The sequence below is a fragment of the Choloepus didactylus genome, chromosome 8 (genome assembly GCF_015220235.1).
Source record: "Choloepus didactylus isolate mChoDid1 chromosome 8, mChoDid1.pri, whole genome shotgun sequence".
In the NCBI taxonomy this organism is placed as follows: Eukaryota; Metazoa; Chordata; class Mammalia; order Pilosa; family Megalonychidae; genus Choloepus; species Choloepus didactylus.
Window position 1 is genome coordinate 121,217,040 of NC_051314.1, and position 20,193 is coordinate 121,237,232.

At 42.7% G+C, this 20,193-nt stretch overlaps 1 protein-coding gene across 1 annotated transcript in view; it reads right to left on the minus strand.

The window, feature by feature from the left end:
- BCL2L14 (BCL2 like 14) overlaps positions 1-20,193 on the minus strand; it is a 50,442-nt gene that overhangs the window by 14,708 nt on the left and 15,541 nt on the right. The window contains exons 2-4 of the mRNA XM_037846601.1: positions 8,320-8,750; positions 3,615-3,788; positions 647-717 (exon numbers count right to left, since the gene is read on the minus strand). Coding sequence (XP_037702529.1) covers positions 647-717; positions 3,615-3,788; positions 8,320-8,743 — 669 coding nt within the window. The 5' untranslated portion in view covers positions 8,744-8,750. The remainder of the gene's footprint in view (positions 1-646; positions 718-3,614; positions 3,789-8,319; positions 8,751-20,193) is intronic.

Here is a 20,193-nt window from a genome sequence, read left to right on the forward strand (position 1 = left end):
GACCTGTAGTTCCCAAGTTACCAACCCAGAAGACATTCACTGAGGGCACCCTGACTACAGTGCAGGGTGCTCACAAATGCTATCTGACAGCAACCCTCACACCATTCCCTCCCTGATTAGAACGACTGCAGGAATCAAAAAGTCCTCCAAGGAACATTAACCCACCTCCCTGGCTGAGTTGCTGAGAAAGACCTTGAGTGGAGAACAGTCCAGCAATGAGAGGGAGAGAGAATTTCAGAAAGGACTCCAGCCTTTGAGCAACTGTGGGACACAGATATCCAGGCAGCAGGCCAAATGCACAAGTCTAAACTTCACTGGGGATCAGTTACATGGGGAACTAGATTAATAATTCTGTTCAGCAAATTTTAATTTACTGGTGTCTTTTCTTGCAATAACAAAGTTAACATTTTTTAGTTTTCAAAAATTCCAAGGAGGCCCCAGAAGGTTTACTTATGTTTTCCAAAGTGATTCATTTTTGAGATGCTTCCAGTATGAAGAATTTTGATTCCAAGAGAAATAAAATTTGGGACTAAGTGGAAACCAGAACTTTGAAAAGGAATAAAATTGCAACCTGGAGTATATTCCATTCTCGTGTACCAGTGCGTGGGCACAAAAAGAAATTAAATTTGTTCAAGAAGCTTCATACCTCTCTTTCCAACTGATCCCCTGAATATTTCAGCAACTCAACAATTTTGGCTATTATTTGGTCTTCTCCATCTGTCAGGGGGAAATTCCAGTTATTTCTTTTAAGAGAGGCAAAATAATAATAATCTTAAATTTTCTAATGGCAACACTAGTAGCCTAGTCAGGGATTGAGTTATTCTGTGCTATTTAATTCTTAGCAAATTAAATCTTACTTCACCTCTTCCAGTCAGGCACAAACCATTCCAGAGCTCCTTTCCCACAGTCCCTTCCTTTCCTTTTTTCCTCTTTCTGTTCTCCACTCAGCTGCCCTCCTCCCCCAAGTCTCCCTGTGAATTTTACAACTGCATTTGCTGTAAAAATGATGTTAAAATTGCCAGCTCATTATATATGATCCTACTTATGAAGATATATAGGAAAAATTTCCCTCTAGTTTCTAGGCTTTTCCTGAGCAAGTGGTGCTTTTTTCTTATGGACTCAATAAATCACATATTTTGATCATATTTTGCTTCTTGTGTTAGCTGCTGGGAAGTGTAGAGCCAAATTCATGGCCCACATCTGAGAAAGGATGGTATCTTCCTGGCCTGTATTTTGTGGATTTACTTCATTCCTAAATCTACCTTATTTTTCCTATTCTTGTTTTTTTTACATTACCTTTCAAATTTGATTTATTGTATCTTACTAAAATTTATACTTCTTTGTATACCATGTCAAATTGTTTTTAGAACAAGGTAGAGTGAAAATAAAGAAAGTTAATAAATTTTCCCACTCCAAAGGCCAAAATGTCCGAAGGCTAAAAAATGGCTACAGTTGGTGCGTGGTGTATATGTTGGAACAGGAAAGGGTGAGTATTATTTTTCTTGTCTCAAAATTTTCTAACAAGAGGATGTATAGAAATAGGAACCCTCATTCATTGCTGGTGGGAATGCCAAATGGAGCAGCCACTGTGGGAAACAATTTGGCAGTTCCTCAGAAAGTATAGAATTACTATACGACCTGGCAGCCCCACTTCTAGGTATATACCCCAGAGAACTGAAAACGAGGACTCAAACAGATATTTGCGCTCTGATGTCCACAGTGGCATTATTCACAATTGCCAAAAGATGGAAGCAACCCAAGTGTGCATCAACTAATGAATGGAGAAACAAAATATGGTATATACACACATGAAATATTATTCAGCCATAAAAAGAAAGGAAATTCTGATACATGTGACAACATGGATGAACCTTGGAGGCATCATGTTGAGGGAAGTAAGCCAAACACAAAAGGACAGATACTGTATGACCTTACTGATATGAAAAAATTAGAATAAGCAAATTCATCAAGTCAGAACTAGAATACAGGTTACCAGGTGCTGGGGTGGAGTAGGGAATGGGGTGTAGAGTTTCTGGTTTGGGTGATGGAAGAGTTTTGAAAATGGATGGTGGTGATGCTACCACAACATTGTGAATGTAATTAACACCACTGAATTATATATTTGAATGTGGTTAAAAGGGTAATTTTAGGTTGTGTATGCATTACCAGAATAAAAATTAAAAAAAAAAACAACTGTACAACACAGTTCATGTAAATTATGGACTATAGTTAATAGTACAATTAGAATAATATTATTTCATCAGTTGTAACAAAGGTAACACAATAATGCAAAATGTTATTAAGGGAAAACTGTCTGTGTGAGGGTGGTATGTTGGAACTCTATTTTCTGCATGATTTTGCTGTACAACTACAATTTCTCCAATAAAAAAAAAAATCAAAGGAAAAAAACTGCTAACAACTAAACATGATGAAAATTGTCATTGCTATAGAAAAGAATCCTAACAGAGAAAAGCCAGTTATTAAGAGAATGGTGTTTCTTATTTATGGCATAATCTCATGCTTGTTCCAGATAAGAGGCCAGGAAGTTCATCTAGCAAGTCCCAAGAAGGTCTAGTGAAGGGCAAGGTAGGAGGTAAGTGGGAAGACTGAATCTCAAGTCACTGAGAGAAGAAAGAACGTGTATCTCAACAGTCCAATCCATGTGTTGAGATACACATTATGCTGCCTGTCTCTGGGAAAGTTGCTCTAACAGCTGCCTGAGTTTCTGATGTACATAAAGAATCAGAGCCTTAGCTTTAGCTTGGTTTAGGGATATTGCTTTACATCTTCAGAACATTCTTGAGATAGCAATAAAGGGTGGGGGGCACTTTCTTTTTTTTGCAGACTCAGGGGGTCCTCCTCTCCTCCAGCTCCTCACTCTAAGCCTCTATGACAGTTTGGGGCCACAAGAACACAGTAGAGGGTGGACAGAGCCGCCACTCTGCTTCAGAGGGTAGGCGACACCAGTACCTTAGGAGGGAGAACTCTTGCCTTGTGCTTTGGAGGGCTGAAAATCCAGGAGCCTCCACATTCTCCACTGGAGTTGGGGGAGAGAGAGCCGGGAGCTTTCCAAGCCACCACATGGTGGAACATTCTTGAAGGGATGTTGACCTAAGCTTCTCTTCCTGTGGCACCCTGTCCTCTCCCTGACCCTTCCCTCGGAGCCCAGAATTCCCACTAATATCCAGCCTGATGGATTTACAGTCCCAGCAATTGCTACAGTTTGAGTGGCAACTGACCAGGTCTGGTCACTGCTTCTCAGTTCTGCTTCATGTTCTGCACCCGGCCTGGGAGCCCAAAGCAATATTAGGAATCCCTGAGTTGATGCTCCCACCATGGCATGTAGGCTCTGTGCTTCCTCCCGTCCCTCCCATCTCTTTGACGTAGGAGTCTGCTGGGCCTGTCGGTTCAGTAGGCCACTGTAGTCCCCTGGCCTTAGGCTCGTGTCTCCAGCTGAAACTCAGGCTCTCCAGCATGTTGCTGCCATGCCCCTAGTCCAGGTCAGCAGAGATTCCCAAGTACCAGAGCCCTGAGCTGAATCAATACATAAATACTCACATACCTCTGCCTGGTAAACACTTAACCCCACACAAACCCTTGGAAGGAACATTTACCTTTCTGAGCATTTTCGGATCTAGGCTGGGAGCACTGGGCTTGGGGTCCCTGTGGTACGACGCTGTGTTTGGACTTGAATTTTCCTCCCTGGTAGTGGATGTCTTCTGGTGGTGGCCAGGAATGAACAATTTCAGCAACACGGTTGGCAATGGAAACAACTTTGGGGTCCACAGCTGAAACAAGACAAAATGGTGCTGAGAGGCCCTTCCCAGAAGAACTTCTCCGTCTGCTTCATTGGTATGCACAGTTGCCCCAAATGAAAAGACTGGCCCAGAATGAGAGGAAATAGCCCGGGAAGGAGGGGGGGTTCATTCTTCAGAAAGGACTGGCAGTTGCCTGGCAGGAGCTGGGATGGGGGAGGAGCACACAGAGGAATGGTTGTCACCTTGAAACAATTGCCCTTCTGCACCCTCTTTTTGAAGTCTTGCAAAATTAGGGTCTCCTTTCTCCTTTGCAAGGGAAGAAACACAAAAGGGAGTGCTTAGGTCTTTGGTTGAGGGAATGCTCATTATGCTTTTATTTTTATTCTTCTTTCTGAGCATCCTTTATACCTCAGAGCCCTGGCCCCTATGAGCACAGGAGGGCATTCAGTAGTTTGACAAGCCTTTGGGGGTTGGTCACTGAGGAAAGAGAAATATTCCTGCTCTCTGGCCATATTCATCCCCATTCATTATCAAGTAAACACTGAACTCTCCTTGCTCTTATTGTATTCATGCCTCTTCCCTCTCCACGTCCTCTGGAAAACATTCAACTAATCCTTAATGGGTGAGTAAGGAGGCATAACGTGCAACCTTCAAGGATTTATAATGCAGGAAAAAGAGTGATGTCATGTACTGGTATACATAATTACAAAATAAAGTGTTTGGGGATGTGAGGGTTTTTGTGGCATCAGGTCCCCTGAGTGTTGTACCCTCAGAAAGGCAAGTCAGCTTTGCCCTTGGCTGGGGAGGGGGTGGGGGTGGGCAGGCAGGCTGCATTGCTGAGTTATTTAGTAGTTTTCACTGTTGATTTGTCACTAAGTCTTAACTTTTAGAAGTTTTGCAAGCTCTGCCTTTGATACCATCTGGAGCAGTTGAGCTGTGTCATGTAATATTTGAAGAATAACACTATTTAATTCACAAGACTTGAAGCAGGTAACGGAGTGGTGGTTTGGCTGGAAGGTTGGTGTGCCCAGGGCGACTCGTGACTTTGTAAATCAGATCTATAAGAGAGGCAAGGCCTGAGTCCTGGGAGGGATTGTATCATGTGAAAAGCAGGCCCTGACTTGCTGCTGAGCTGCCAACATGGTTTCTGAGCCTCTCTCCTTGGCTTCCTCCACAGCAGGAGAGCTTTTTGCCTTCCCTGTTACCTCTCTGCGCATCAAAAGGCCACAGGAGATGCAGTCCCTCCACAACGCCTTTCTTCCTTAAGTGGACATTTGGCTTAAAAAGCCGTATCTTTCATGCTCAGTTCACAGGATTCAAAAACATAAGGCGGAGTTAAGAGAGAGAATAGAGGTCAAGGAGAGGAAGGATGCCTCTCCTTCCCATGTGAACAACCAGGCCAGATGCATTTTCCACTTTTAAGTCACCTTGTTATAGCCGAACCAGCCTCATGTTGAATGCCCCTGGAAAGGACATGGCAAGAGGCTGGCACCCAAAGCAGTGCCTTGAGGAGATGGGGAAGGAAATGACAGCTGCTACCTCCACAGCCTGTGCAGCCTGTCTGGGATGAACAGAGTGTGGCCCTGTCCCCGGAAGTCACACTGTCCCCATCATGCATGCAAAGCGGGCAGATAAAGACTCCAAAGGCTGTCCCTCCTCACCCCCCACCCACCCCATGTGACAGGGCAACCACAAGACTGCAGGCAGGCAGAAGCACCCAATCCGACCAATGTGTGTGTGCAGCTTATTGATTCCTATGAAGTGGGGCATGGAGTGGGGGATGCAGATGAAATATGTACAGGAAGAACTATAAGAAAACACATTTGACTCGATGAACTAGCTCTAATTAAGCTTCTCCTCTTGAATAATTTAATTTAAAAGCAAAGATTCCCTTCTTGTCAGAGTTGGTCCCACATGATAGGCAATGGAAAAATCAGATGGGAGTGGTGAGAGAGCAGCACGGCTGCCTGTCCTCTGGAATCTATTTTGGGGGAGTCACTGTGGGACCAAGGAGAACAGGGGTGGAAAGGGTCATTCAGTCTTTGGCCTGAGACATTTATTTTCAAAAGAAGGGACAGGAAGTTTGGGAGTGATGCCCACATGGTAGAGACTGCTTTTTCCCAGCAAGTATCCATTTTCTCATCCTTCCTTAGTAACAGACCCCTGAGATGTCAGAGGCAGCAATGGATCCAACTGAAAAAAACACTTTTCCCAGCCTTCCTCGCAGTAAGGAGTGCCAACAGGATATAAGAAGAAGTTGAATGATGTTTTAAGAAAGCTCTTTAAAAGGGAGCTAAATTATCTGGAAGCCAGCCAATCCTTTCCTTGCTTCCTCTTTCTTCCTGCTTCAAATGTAGACATGATGGTTGGTGACCCAGCAGCCACCTTGGAATATGAGGTGGCTTTGAGGGTGGAAGCACTTAGCTGAAGGATGGCAGTGGAGTTATCTCTGATGACTGTCAAGCTGCCATCCAGGCAGGCGGCCAAAGTTTGGTCTTATCTTTTGTGAAAGGAAAATAGACCTCTATCTTGTTTAAGTTATGGTTATTTGGGTTTCTACTTTATGTTGCTGAACCTAATCTTAACTGTTACTCTCCACAAGTAGCAAATCAAAGCTGTGGGGAAATGATAGACTCAAAATAAAAGAACTTGGGTTGGATTTTTCTAAAAACTGTTATTAATTTTGACTTCTCCATATCCTAAGACCTTTCACTAATAACCTTTGGCCTTGGGACATAGCCTCACAGTTCTCAATTATGCCTGGTAGCTGAATTCCAGAATGGCAGCCCAAGACTAAATTGTGACCTGTAGCTGAAAGAATCCAGTTAAAACCACTGCTAATTTCTGATTTATTTGTGGCAAAACAAACAGAACATGAGGCTCCCTTAGGTCACCCCAAAGTAAAACCAGCTAACCACCCATATAATTACCTAACCAATCAAGAAAGCAAGGAAAGTGAAGGGTGAGAAGGGAGATTATGCTGTACAACATACGTGTTTAAATCTAAGCCTCCTTGGGAGGTAATGATTTCTACTTTTTTTAGGGATATATGTGTGTGTGTGTGTGTATGTGACATACACACACACACACACATATATATTAATTCAGCCATAGCTACTATTCTACACATAAATTCATCATCTAAATATTTTTTGAATTTAATCTTTTATTCTCAGGCCCACAAAAAAGTTAGTTTTCTTTCCTCACCAAAACAAAACAAAACAAAACAAAAAACAGAAAAAGAAAAGAAAGGAAAAAAGCTTACCTTGAAATTTTACACAATTTTAAAAAAAAGGTGAAATGATACTCAAGTGAATATTGAAATACAGAATGACATCTATCTCAGGGGAAGCCTGAAGATTAAAGTCTGTAAAAACTTCCTCTGTCTCCTGGCAAAGTCCACGGAGCAGGCCAGGGAGAGAAGCCTATTTGCTCCAGAGCCCAGATGCCACCCCAGCAGGAGAATTCTGTTCCATTGGAGGGTTGGGATGGGGGAGAACCGGGAGCCACCTCCCCTTTGCCAGCCTTAGTTTAGCAGAGTTCAGAGGGCAGAGTTTTGTCCTAGGGGTCAAACAAAGTGTGGATGATGAGGCAGGAGACCTTGGTTGAGTCCAGGTTCTGCCACTTACTAGATGTATTTCTTTAGGCAAATCCTTGGTGTGGGACTCTTGTTTTTTCACATTATCTGTGCAGTCAGGTTCTTTATATAATCTGGACTCTAACTCCTCCTGTTCTAAAATTCCATAAGTCTAATGAGGAATGGAAGTTTTCTTGATCATAGTGAACGATCTAAAGCTGTCCATATGTGGTCTGATTCTCCAAGGAAGCCAGGCCAGCCACATTTTAAAATTGAGACGTCGCTGCCCCCTGTTGGCTAATTATTGACATTCACTCATGCCCTCAGGAGGGGGACATTGTTTTCAAAGCTGGGGATGAGCACTGGGCATTGGTGAAGGGAGACAAGATGCTTATAACAAAAGTTGTGGACACAGGAAAATGCTCCATGATAAAGCCCTTCATGAAAATGTTTTATTCAGTACAGTTTACTTTGTCCCATTGAGGAAAGATTTTGTCAAAATGCTTCTCAGTTGTTTTTTAGAGTTTATACTTTTCAAAGTATTTTTATATATTTATCTGTTCTTTCCATCAGCCCTAAGAGGTGAGGAGGATGGGAATAACGCCAATGTACAAATGAAGATGCAGAGCCCTAGGGAGATGAGTCGACTTACCTCAGAAGAGGGGCAGCCTGAACCTGTGCAGGGCCCTTTGCTTTATTTTGGTCACTGGCCAGAAGATTAGGAATTAGGGCAGCAAGTTTATAGACAGTGAAGCTGGAAAACCAGTCCTGTCATCCTTCACTTCCATCATCTTCCTTGCTGATCAGAAAAGTAGGGCAATTATTGAAAATTAGTAAGTGGGATAGCTAACACACAAAGAACACCCTGCCTAAGGCCATCCGTGAGCAGTGAGGCCACATCACCAGATGGGAGGAGATGAACCACGGCACATGCGAAGAAGGGAAAGCTTCGGGTGTGAGAGAGAAAGACCCCTTAGAGCCTACCTTCTTGCTCTACATGCTGTTCCACGTTAGGGAGGGACCGAGACCACTGCTGGCTGCGAGCACCGCTTGGACTGGCTGGTGTTTCTGGACCTTGACCCTCCAACCGCACAGGCAGGCTCTGCGTGTCCTCCTTCTCCACCACGCCAAACAGTGTTCTCCAGGAAGACTTTATCTTGCCAATGTTTAGGGGCTTCTCACTGGATCGGGAAGTCCTGCAAGGCCATGACATCTGTGCCCATGACTCGCTTACTGACCAGCTCTGGGACAAGCTTCTTGTCCTCTGCATCTTTGGTGAGAAGACAGCGGGGGTGCTCTTGAAGACGTGGTGTTTGACATAGAAGGCCAGGATTTTGAATTCCATGCTATTTGAGTCGTCATCGTCCAGGGGAATCTCTTCCAGGTCACACGCGCTGGTGGAGCACATGGTGGACCTGCAACGACAAGGTCCCCACCAGGTCCTTCCACTTGTGACAATTCACTCTTTGTAGATTGGGAGAAACCAGGGTAAAAACTCAATCAACAGCATCAGTCACGATAGTCAAAAGGAGGAAACAATCCAAGTGTCCATGGACAGAAGAATGGATAAACAAAATGTGGTATCTACAAACAATGGAACGTTATTTGGCCATCAAAAGGAATGAAGTTCTGAACACAGGCTATACCATGGACAAACCTTGAAGATATTATGTTAGGTGAAATAAGCGAGACACAAAAGGACAAATGTATGATTCCACTTACATGAAATATCCAGTATAGGCAAATTCAGAGAGACAGAAGGTAGATTAGAGGTTACCAGGGGCTAGGGAAGGGAGAATGGGGAGTTATTGCTTAGTGAGTACAGGGTTTCTGTATTGGATCATGAAAAAGTTGCAGCATAGATGGTGATGATGGTAGCACAACATTGAAAATGTGATTAATGCCACTGAATTATACATTTAAAATGGCTAAAATGGCAAATTTTATGATATATGTGTTACCACAACTGAAAAAAACTCAGTCAATAATTATGGACACCACCTCTGGGCATCAGGGGCTCATCAGAAATGGAAAAACCAGGGTTCTTTCTACAGGTTCGCGGTCTAAAGGCATGGGGAAGAGAGACCTGTGGATGGATAACTCCAAACAATGAAGAGTGAGTGAAGAGCTCCAGCAGGGATTCTGAGAGCCAGGTATGGGGAGATGGGGAGGGATGGGTCAGCTCCCAGTGGGGGCGAGTGAAGTCGTCTTGAAAGCTAGGAAGGGTTTAGACAGGTGACTATGTGAGCAGAGGGTAGACCCAGTGAACTTAGGATGTGTTTAAGAATGGTGGGAGGACTGGAAACATAAGCCTGGGATTTGTGGATGGCTGGGGCTTGGGAATAGTTGGTGGGAAATAAGTGAAGTGGCCGTCTGGGGCTAGATTCCGGTGGCCTTTGAATACCAGGCTGAAACCTTTGCATTTTCTCATGTTAATGCAAACATTTCGAAAGGAGCCCTGGGCTTGGGAGATGGGGTTAAAGGTCTTCTTGGGAGAGGGTAGGTGGGTAAAGGGAGAGGCCAGCTCGGGAAAGGGAAATGTTCTGGCCTCCTTCTGACCCTTCCCTTCTTCTCTCCCTTCTCCTTTTACTCTCTGCCTTAGCTTGTGCAGGTTTGCTTTTATTTCCTGCCATAGTTTGCCTTCCATGTAAGATTTCATTTGAAAAAAGCACTCTGGTTTTGGTTTACAAACTTGAAAAGCCCTGATAGAGGCAACAGAGAGCTTCTGGAAGTTCTGAGTGGGAGAGGGATGTGATCACAGGCATCTCTTAGAAAGAGCAGCATAAGCCCCTAAAAGGACAGGGGATGGAATGGTTTCATCTTTATGTCTATAGGAATAATTGGGTAGATATAAACTGACTTTGTTCAATTTCCCTTGTTTTAGCTTTCATGGTTTCCTTTCTGGTTTCCTCCTAGGAAATCATTTCTTTTTCCTGATAATTGACTTTGCTTTCTTATGTTGTATGTTAAGAAGTACGTTTTCCTTCTTGTCTCAGATGCCAGAAAGCCCAGATCTACCAGCTCTCATTGGCCTAAAATTTTATAGCAGTGAGTATACTGGAAAAACAGCTTGGGCTTCCCACCCTAACAGTTCTGAGTTCAAATTCTGGCCATGTCACTGACTAGTTTTGTGACCTGGGACAGGTCACTTAACCTCTCTGAACTTGAGCTTCCTCACAAGTATATTGAAAATAATGTTCATCTTGCAAGGATGTCATGAGGGTTCAGGATAATGCCTGAGGTGTTCCAACACAGAACCCAGCACAAAGAAGGCCCTCAAAAGTGGTACCTTTTTCTGTGTGTGTGCAACTGTCCTCTCAGACCCTCAGACTCTGTCCTTCATGTGGCTCTTAAGCATGTTCCCTTTCTTAACGGTCCATTTTTACTGTCTTTGGCAGTTGCTGACGTAATAATAAACAAGCTGCGGTGATATTACTATATCGACTGGCATATCCTTCCCTTTCAGTGTGCCCTCTCACACCAGGACCAACTTATAAAGAAAGGGAACAGTGACTGCATACAGTGTGATGTGGTACAGATTAACTGGACAGGTATCAGGAGGTGGTTGGCTCAGCTTGTAACTTGTAATGTCCTTGTGTGAGTGACTTAATCCCTTTGGTCCTCAGTTTCCTCAGTGTTAGATTCAAGATCTCCTCTACGTCTCTTTCTGGTCCTACCCGTTGAAGGCAGTGGAGGGGTGGAAATATTTCCTCTGCAATTCTGCAGGATGCCTCCTGTTCCCACCATGGTTTTCCTCTCCTCTATTTGGGGGAGGCTCACACTGGCTGAATCAGGGGCTGGCCAGGCCCCAAGAGAGCAATGGCCCCCTGCAAAGTGGGTTCTGATGGACATGAGGCAAGAAGGGGCTGCAGGGAGGAGATGGCAGAACATCAGCCCCTGGGCTTCCGAGGCAAGTGGAGGGGACAGAGAGGGATTTCCCAGAGTGGACCAAACCGAGCATACCCGCTCCACACACAGACACATTTACACAAACCCCAAACCCCACAAGCCTCCCTCAGGTAATTTAATATAATCAGATGGTCGAGGGGTCTAGCATGACCACTAACCTCCTCCTCCTTCATTTCTTCACATTCTGGTCCTATTCCAGGACCTTCTACCATCTGTCTCCCCTCCTATCCCAGTTTCACACTCGCTTTATGTACCGTGGTGAACCTTTTGCCTTAGTTGGGAATCACTTCCACATCTCCCCAAAGGACATGCTTCTTCCTGGTTTTTCCCCCCACTCCATTCCCGCTCCTGGTCCCCACAAGCATCCTCACAGTTTATCACAGTCCTTCCCCTCATCCAGGACCCTTTCCCAGCTCTTGCAGCTCATCTAGGTTTATTTCCTTCTCCTCAACACAATGCAAGCATCATGAGGGCAGCCACGTTTGTCTGCTGTTTTTTCTCTGCTGTATGCCCAGTGCTTAGAATAGGGCCTGGCGCATAAAGGCACGCAACAAGTATTTGTGGGATGAATGAATGTGTGTGTGTGTGTGTGTGTGTGTGTGTGTGTGTGAGAAATATAACCATTAGCATAGGATTGCTCACTGCCCATTCTTGTGAAAGACTACCCCTTTATTGTGAAATTATGTCTTCCCTACACTTTGGACTTAAAGTATATTTTATTTTAGGAAATGATCAGAGTAAATGATGATTTTTTTAAATTGTCCTTAATACAAAAATGAAACCAGGCAACTTTATTTAGTCACCCCCATTTAAATATATATATATACATTCAGCCCATAAATTCCAGCAGTCTGAGAACCGCCGTATGGAAAGTACCAGCAGTACCGAGAGTCTGTGTGTCGATTGCGTGAGGCACAGGAACAGAGTGGCTGAGGACAGTCCGTGCCGACGGGCAGAAACCCTCGACCTAGGCCTGTGAGATGTGAGACAAGCACGGGCTTTATTCTCAGAGTGGGGTGTGGATCCCTGAACCACCATTTCCTTAATGTGTGTTCTTGGATATTGCTTAATATCTCTGGGCCTCAAGTTCCTCATCTATAAAGTGAGAATAAGAATAATTTTGAAACTTAAGTGCAATAATGTGTCTAAAGGCCCAGCACAGTGACTGCTCCCCACACCCCAGAGGCTCCTATAACTTAGTTACCTCCCTGCCCCTTCCCGTTTCCTTCTGAGCAACGAGTGCGAGGAAAGGTCTAGAAATGTTCAGTGGTGATATTCAGTGGCCAGTGACATTCCACCTCCACAGGGAATGAAAGCATAAAGCACCATGCCTGGTATATTGTCATTCTGATAACTCTTTATTCCAACAGGAGTTAAATATAGCATCATGTCTTTCTTCAGAATGAAAACTTACATCAGCCAAGCTCCCCTTTCACTTCTGTGCTTGCTACCTGTCAGGGTGGAATTGTGTCCCCAAAAAAGATATGTTGAAGTCCTAACCCCAACACCTCAAAATGTGACCTTAACTGGAAATGCAGTCATTGCAGGTGGAATTAAATTAAGATGAGGTCATGCTGGCATAGCGTGGGCCCTAATCCCATAGGACTGGTGTTCTTATAAGAAAAGGGGAAGAAACAAAAAAGAAGACAGCCTGTGACAACAGAGGCATTGATTGAAGTGCTGCAAGGCAGCAAACACCAAGGATGGTCACAAACCACCAGAGGCCAGGAGGAGGCAAGGAAGGATTCTCCTTTACAGGTTTCAGGGGGAGTGTGGCCCTGCTGACACCTTGATTTCAGACCTCTAGCTCCCAGACCATGAGGCAATGCGTTTCGCTTGTTTTAAGCCACCCAGTTCGTGGTACTTTGTTATGGCAGCCTGAGGAAACTAAGACACCACCTTACTTAGATCAGCCTCTCTGAGTATGTAGATTCAGGAGGTCTTATAAGGGGAGAAGTTGTGAGGTAGAGGAGCAGAGAGGAAAGGAGAGAAAGGAAGGAGAGCAGAGAATCAGGGAAGTGGGCCCCAATGAAGGAGATTTGGAAAATATTGCCTTTTCCTCCATTATCTCACTTGATCCTCAGAATAATGGCTTGATAGGTATTGTTATATCCTTTTCCAGAGAAGGAAATGAATCTCCAGGCAGAAGTTGTATTTTTTTCTTTTGTGTTCCTGTAGAACTTTGCCCTTTTTATTTTAGCCGGATCCTCCTCTTTGGAACTCAACTTTGTTGATTGAATGAATGATACTGGCAAAGAGTCACGTGACTTATAAATGGCAGAGTGGACTTGAATCTGGTTCCTGGTGTCTGGTCTGTGTTCCTACACTCTACCAGGCAGTGTCCATGTGCAGTTCCCACCACGCGGAGAAACACCCTTAAAGGAGCAGAGTTCCCCTCAAAGGGAACCTGACAGCCGATCAGGTGCCATCATTAGCATTTCAGAACCACAGTTTCCTCTACAGAAGGTCTGTGGGGGTCTTTAAATAGCCATTGCTCCTGGGGCACTTTGGTTTGAATGGTAAAAATGGATAAACATACAGTTTTTCAGTAAAACCACCATTGGGCATAATGAGGTATGGTAACATGGAACAATGGATTCTCCCCAGGTAAAATGAAGAGACTGGCATAGAGCCATGTTTCTCAAGTTGTGTTCCATGGAACCCCATTAACAAAAGGATTCTATCATCAAAAAAGTGTGCGAGACGCTGCTGCTTTTAATTAACCTAGTATCTTCCCCTTCCCAGGAATATGTTTTCCTATTCTGAGATGTACTGTCTTGAGTTTAAATCCTGGCTCTGCTAAAAAACAGTGATGTGTGAGCAAATGACTTGATCTCTCCATGCTTCAGTTTCCTGTTTAAACTGGGCATCATAGTGGTACTTATTTCATAGAATTGTTGTGAAGATTAAATGATTTAATATTTGTAAAATATTTAGAACAGTGCTTGGCTCCCATAAATGTTTGATTCAAAAAATACTTACAAGGAGTTCTGGGAGAAGATGGCAGCATAGAGAGGAGTGGAAGTTAGTCACCCCACAGCAACTAATAAAAAACCAGGAACAACTAGTAAAAGATCTGGAATAACTGCTGGGAGACGACTGTGACTGTCCACACATTGTGCAACAATCTGGTTTGGGAGAAATGCCCAAGATCGCAGCATAAATTCTGTAAGTAAAAACTGTGGACCCAAGCCAAGAGCCCCCTCCCTCATGGTAGCTTGAACTGCAAAGCCTCACTGTGCTAGAGAGCAGCACTCTCTGAACAAGCGAATATACCTCAGCCCAGCTCCAACTGGGGTTTTAATTAACAAATGTTAACTGCTCAATACAAACTATGAATCCCCAACAAGCAGACAGAGGCTTTTGGTGACAACTGACCTTGGGGGGTCAGGGGACATATCTGTCTTGGGACGGGGAGCCCAAAGGATGGGGTGCTATCTCTGGCTGATGGGTAAATCTGGGGGCTGTAGACTGACCCTGAAAGGGGGCTTTCTGTCCCTTTCTCTCTCTCTCAACCTGGGTAGCTCAGTGGAGAAAGCCTCAGCCGTTTTCAACTTGCAGTGCTCTGCAGTAGAGAAAGTCTCAGCCATTATAAACTTGCAGACTTTGACCCAGACAAGGGTGGAGATAGCAGAGTCAGAGAAACAAAGATTCTATTTATATGCAAATGACCTCTCTCTAGGGGGCATATCTCCCCTAAGAGGAAGAAGGTGGTGCTAAGCTCTGCTACCTGCCTTCCATTCAAAACGAGACCCCAGAGCCTGGGGGAAAACAGCCACGGGCCACACCTCCTTAACCAGTCTGGAGCTACAGGCTGACAGGCACCACCTGCTGGACAGAAAAGCACAGGGTGTGTCAATCCTCTAACACACACCATCAGGGAAACTGGATACTGTATATTTCTTCCTTCTGGGACCTGAGCCTGTTCTCATCTGGGAAAACCTGATTGGGGTGGCCAAGGAGGCCAGATGCCTAGACAACAGAAAACTACAACCTACACTAAGAAAAATGAAGTTATGGCCCAGTCAGAAGAACAAACTTACACTTCGACTGTGATACAGGAATTGAAACAACTAATGCTAAATCAACTCAAAAAGTTTAGGGAAGATATGGCAAAAGAGATAAAGGCTATAAACAAAACACTGGGCTTACATAAGGCAGAAATCGAAAGTTCGAAAAAACAACTGGCAGCATCTATGGAAATGAAAGGCACAACACAAGAGATGAAAGACACAATGGAAACATACAACAGCAGATCTCAAGAGGCAGAATAAAACACTCAGGAACTGGAGAACAAGGTACCTGAAAGCCTACACACACACACAAAAAAACAGATAGAGAGGAGAAAGGAAAAATATGAGCAATGTCTCTGGGAACTTAAGGACAAAACAAAATGCAGGAATGTACATGTCATTGGTGTCCCAGAAGGAGAAGAGAAGGGAAAAGGGGAAGAAGCAATAATAGAGGAAATAATCAATGAAAATTTCCCCTCTCTTATGAAAGACATAAAATTACAGATCCAAGAAGCACAGCGTACTCCAAACAGAATAGATCTGAATAGTCCTATGCCAAGACACTTAATAATCAGATTATCAAACATCAAAGACAAAGAGAGAATCCTAAAAGCAGAAAGAGAAAAGTGATCCATCACGTACAAAGGAAGCTTAATAAGACTATATGTGGATTTCTCAGCAGAAACCATGGAGGCAAGAAGGAAGTGGTGTGATATATTTAGGACACTGAGAGAAAAACTGCCAACCAAGAATCCTAAATCCGGCAAAACTGTCCTTCACATATGAAGAAGAGTTCAAAATATTCTCTGACAAACAGACAATGACAGAGTTTGTGAACAAGATACGTACTCTACAGAAATACTAAAGGGAGCACTACAGACAGATAAGAAGAGACAGAAGTGAGGGGTTTGGAACACAATTTTAGGTGATGGTAGCACAGCAATGTAAGTACACTGAACAAAGATGACTATGAATATGATTGAAAGAGGAAGGTTCGGAGCATGTGGGACACCAGAAGAAAAGAGGAAAGATAAAGATTGGGACTGTATAACTCAGTGAACACTCTAGATTTCAATATCAACAATTGTGATAAAATGTACAAATATGAGGGGGAACAAATGAATATCAGCCTTGCAAGGTGTTAAAAATAGGGAGGTATTGGGGGAAAAATACAATCAATGTGAACTAGAGACTATAATTAAGAGAATCATTATATTATGCTTCTTTTAATGTAACAAAGGTGATATACCAAGGATAAATGCATTTAAGAGGGGGGGCATAAGAGAGGGGTATGGGTCTCTTGGCATTGGTAATGTTGTCTGACTCTTTATTCTACTTTAGTTTAAGGTTATCTTTCCTTTTGCTGCTTCCTAGCTGTCACGTTGTTTTGGTTTTTTTTTTTTTTTCTCTTTCTTTTTTCTTTTTCTTTTGCCTCTCTACCTTCTTTGACTCTTCCTCCTGCTTTGTGGAGGAAATGTAGATGTCCTTATATAGATAGTGGTGAGGGTGGTGAACACATAAATACATGACTATACAGGGAACCATCGATCGTTTACTTAGAATGGAATGTATGGGGTGTGAACAAAATTGTCTTAAAAAAAATGGGTTGATGATGAAAACTTGAGGGCAATATACTGAGTGAAATAAGCCAGACACATAAAGACAAATATTGCAGGGTCTCACTCATAGGAACTAATTATAATATGTAAATTCATAGACATGAAATATAAGTTACCAGGATATAGAACGAGGCTAAAGAATGGGGAGCAGTTGCTTATTGTGAGCAGAATGTTCAACTAGGTTGAACTTAAATGTTTGGAAATGAATAGAGGTAACGGTAGCACATTGTGAGAATAACTAACAGTGCTGAATGGTGCGTGAAGGTGGTGGAAAGGGGAAGCTCAGATTCATGTATGTCACCAGAAGGAAAGTTGGAGGTTAAGAGATGGGAATGTGTAAAATAGTGAACTTTGTGGTGGGCAATATCTGAGATTAACTGTACAAATATTAGAAATCTCTTTCATGAACCAGAACAAATGTATGATATTACAACTAGAAGTTAATAATGGAGGAGCATATTAGAAAAAAAATATATACCTATTGCAAACTATATACTACAGTTAATAGTATTTTAATGTTCTTTCATAAACAGTAACAAATGTACCATACCAATACTATGAGTCAACAATGGAGGGGGGTTGGTTAGGGATATGGGAGGATTTGAGTTTCCTTTTTTTTCTTTATTTCTTTTCTGGAGTAATGAAAATGTTTTAAAAATTGGAATAAAAAATTAACTGTGGTGATGGATGCACAGCTGTATGATGGTACTGGGGGCAATTGATTGTACACGTTGGATCTTTGGATAATTGTATGGTATGTGAACAATCACAATAAAAACAACAACAACAACAACAACAAAAACTTATGACACACTTAGGGAAACACTGTTCTAGCTCTGGATGATTTTCGGTTGATAGAAAGAGCACAGCATTTGATGTGAGAAGCCTTGGGCTGAAGAACTACTTTTAGTACTTACTGGCAAAGTGATTCAACACAAGTCTCTTAAGCTTTCTGAGCCTTTGTTTTCCCATTTATAAAATGAGATTCAATATTATCTAACTCACATTTGTGATATGAGGCTTCAATTATAAAATATATGAAAATCCTTTGTAAACCGTAAAATATACAAGTAGTGGTCTATACAGTGTTAACACACTGGTTTCTTGATTCCGATAATCTAGTTTAAATCCTGATCACCTGCTTACTACCTTTGTGACTTTAGGCACTTCCATTTACTTTTTTTGTGTGTCAGTTCTCCCATCTGTTAAATGGGGCTAAAAAAAAAAAAAAAAAAAAAAAGCCCTGCCTCATTGAGTTGGTATCTGGATAAAAATAATAAATGTAAAGCACTTAAGTGCTTTTTTAAAAGCTTGGTAGATGATAAGTGAGCATTTAAAAGCACAGTAGATGATATTTTCTTAAGAAATATTAGTGTCATTCATTAAAATTTTATTATTTTAATAGGTTGCTTTTTGTAAATAAATTTTAAAATGTATTTATAACTGCAAGCTCATCAAATGAAGCAATTAAGAAAACTAGTGACATGCAAATTTTAGGGTTAGCACTAAATTCACATTTTTTTCCTATAGTTGACTAAGCTCTAGAGTATTTGTTCCTAAAATGAAAATAAATATGAAAGTGTTGTCAAAGAGTCCCTGAAGGCAACGTTTACCCCATCTCCCTTTCTTCTCTTTTGTACTGGTCTACCTTCCTCTCCACCCCAGTTTCTTCATAGATTTTGCACAGACTAATCATTCATCACAACAGAAAATATAAGATATTTCGCTCCACTTTTAAGTTTTGTGAGCAGTGAGGAAAGTCTAGAAACAAATCATATTTTCTCACAACCCTGTAAGGGAGGAATTTTCTAAGTTGTTCTAACAAAATAGAGCTTTAAGTTAACCTGTATAGAATCTTATGCAAAAGCCATTTATAAACCTTCATCTCATGTTGTTGGTTCAACTGTAAACTGCTTCACAGGGAATAGCTTCCTATTTTGGATGGTCACCAAGAAGGGTTCAGTGGGGTCAACCCTAGGAGAAGCGGGTGCCATCTCTCCTGGAATTTCCAGAAACCTGGAGTCATCTTTTATTTCTCTTTCCCTCACTTTCCAAATCCAACTGTAGTTCAGTCCCATCCATGCTACTTCTAGCATACAGCCCACATCCAGACACTCACCACCACTCCACCATCCTATTCCAAGTTACCATCATCTCTCGGACCCTGCAAGAGCCTCCTCTTCCACTATTGCCTTTCCCCCAATTCAGGCCTCACCTAGCAGCCAGAGCGATCCTACAAAACTGTGCAGCATAGTTACATCAGACTGACAGCACCTAAACCCAACGAACAATCTTAGAATCACTAAAAATGAGACAGCTGTTAAGAATCTTCTGATGGTTCCACTAGAAAGTTACCACCAAAATAATTGAAATGGAATCTGCTCAAGCTTCAAAATTAACTACTAGTTTATAGGAAATACATACAAGATAAATGACCATAAAAAAGCAATTTTCCAAATTCAGTGTGTGGTAAATTCCACAGGATTAATAAGCCAGTTTCCTCAACAAATAAATAGCATGAAAAAAGGTCTCCAAACCAAAAGAGACTTAAGAACCATATCAATGAAATGCATTGAATTGACCCTCTTTAGATTCTGACTCAAACAAATTTACTGTATAAAGATGTTTTTGAGATGAAGTGACAGCATTAACATGGCGATGTAAATAAGATATCCCCTGGAAAAGTCTCACTTCAGTATCACCTAATAAAAAGACAAATCCCACTTGCTTGGAACTCTGGAGTATAAAAGAGAATGGAGAAGGACTCCACAAATGCCGAATCAAAGTAAAAGAAAAGAAATCAGCAAAATCAGGTAGAAGATTTACACCCCAGACCTGCCAGTCTGGACACCTCACCCTCGTTGGCCTGTGCAGCTTAATTGTTGCACAGAAGCAGCATAGCCAGGTCCCTCCTTCTGTGGATGCAGAACCACAGAGCCACTCCAGCAGTGAGTCAGAACCCCACACATGCCCAGGCACAGGGACCCAAGTCCACAGAGATCCAGGGTGGAACACAAGTGGCTGAGAAGTGCTGCACACAAAAGTGCCTAGGGAAAAAAAGAGACCACGGCAGACCTGCTGGCAAGAGGTGCATACACTAAATCCAGTCTCTGTTTGTTGGACCACCTAAATGCAAAATCGGCCTTTCCGATTGACTCCATATGGCTCCCCAGGGCAGGATACCCTAACAGGGAAGTAACCAGAAGCAGAAAAAAAAGGGGGGAGGGGAGAGGGCAGGACTGAATTGCTGTAAGACAGGACAGGTCCCAGAACCGAAAAGTGTACTGAAAAGGGGACATGGAATGAGGGAGAGAATT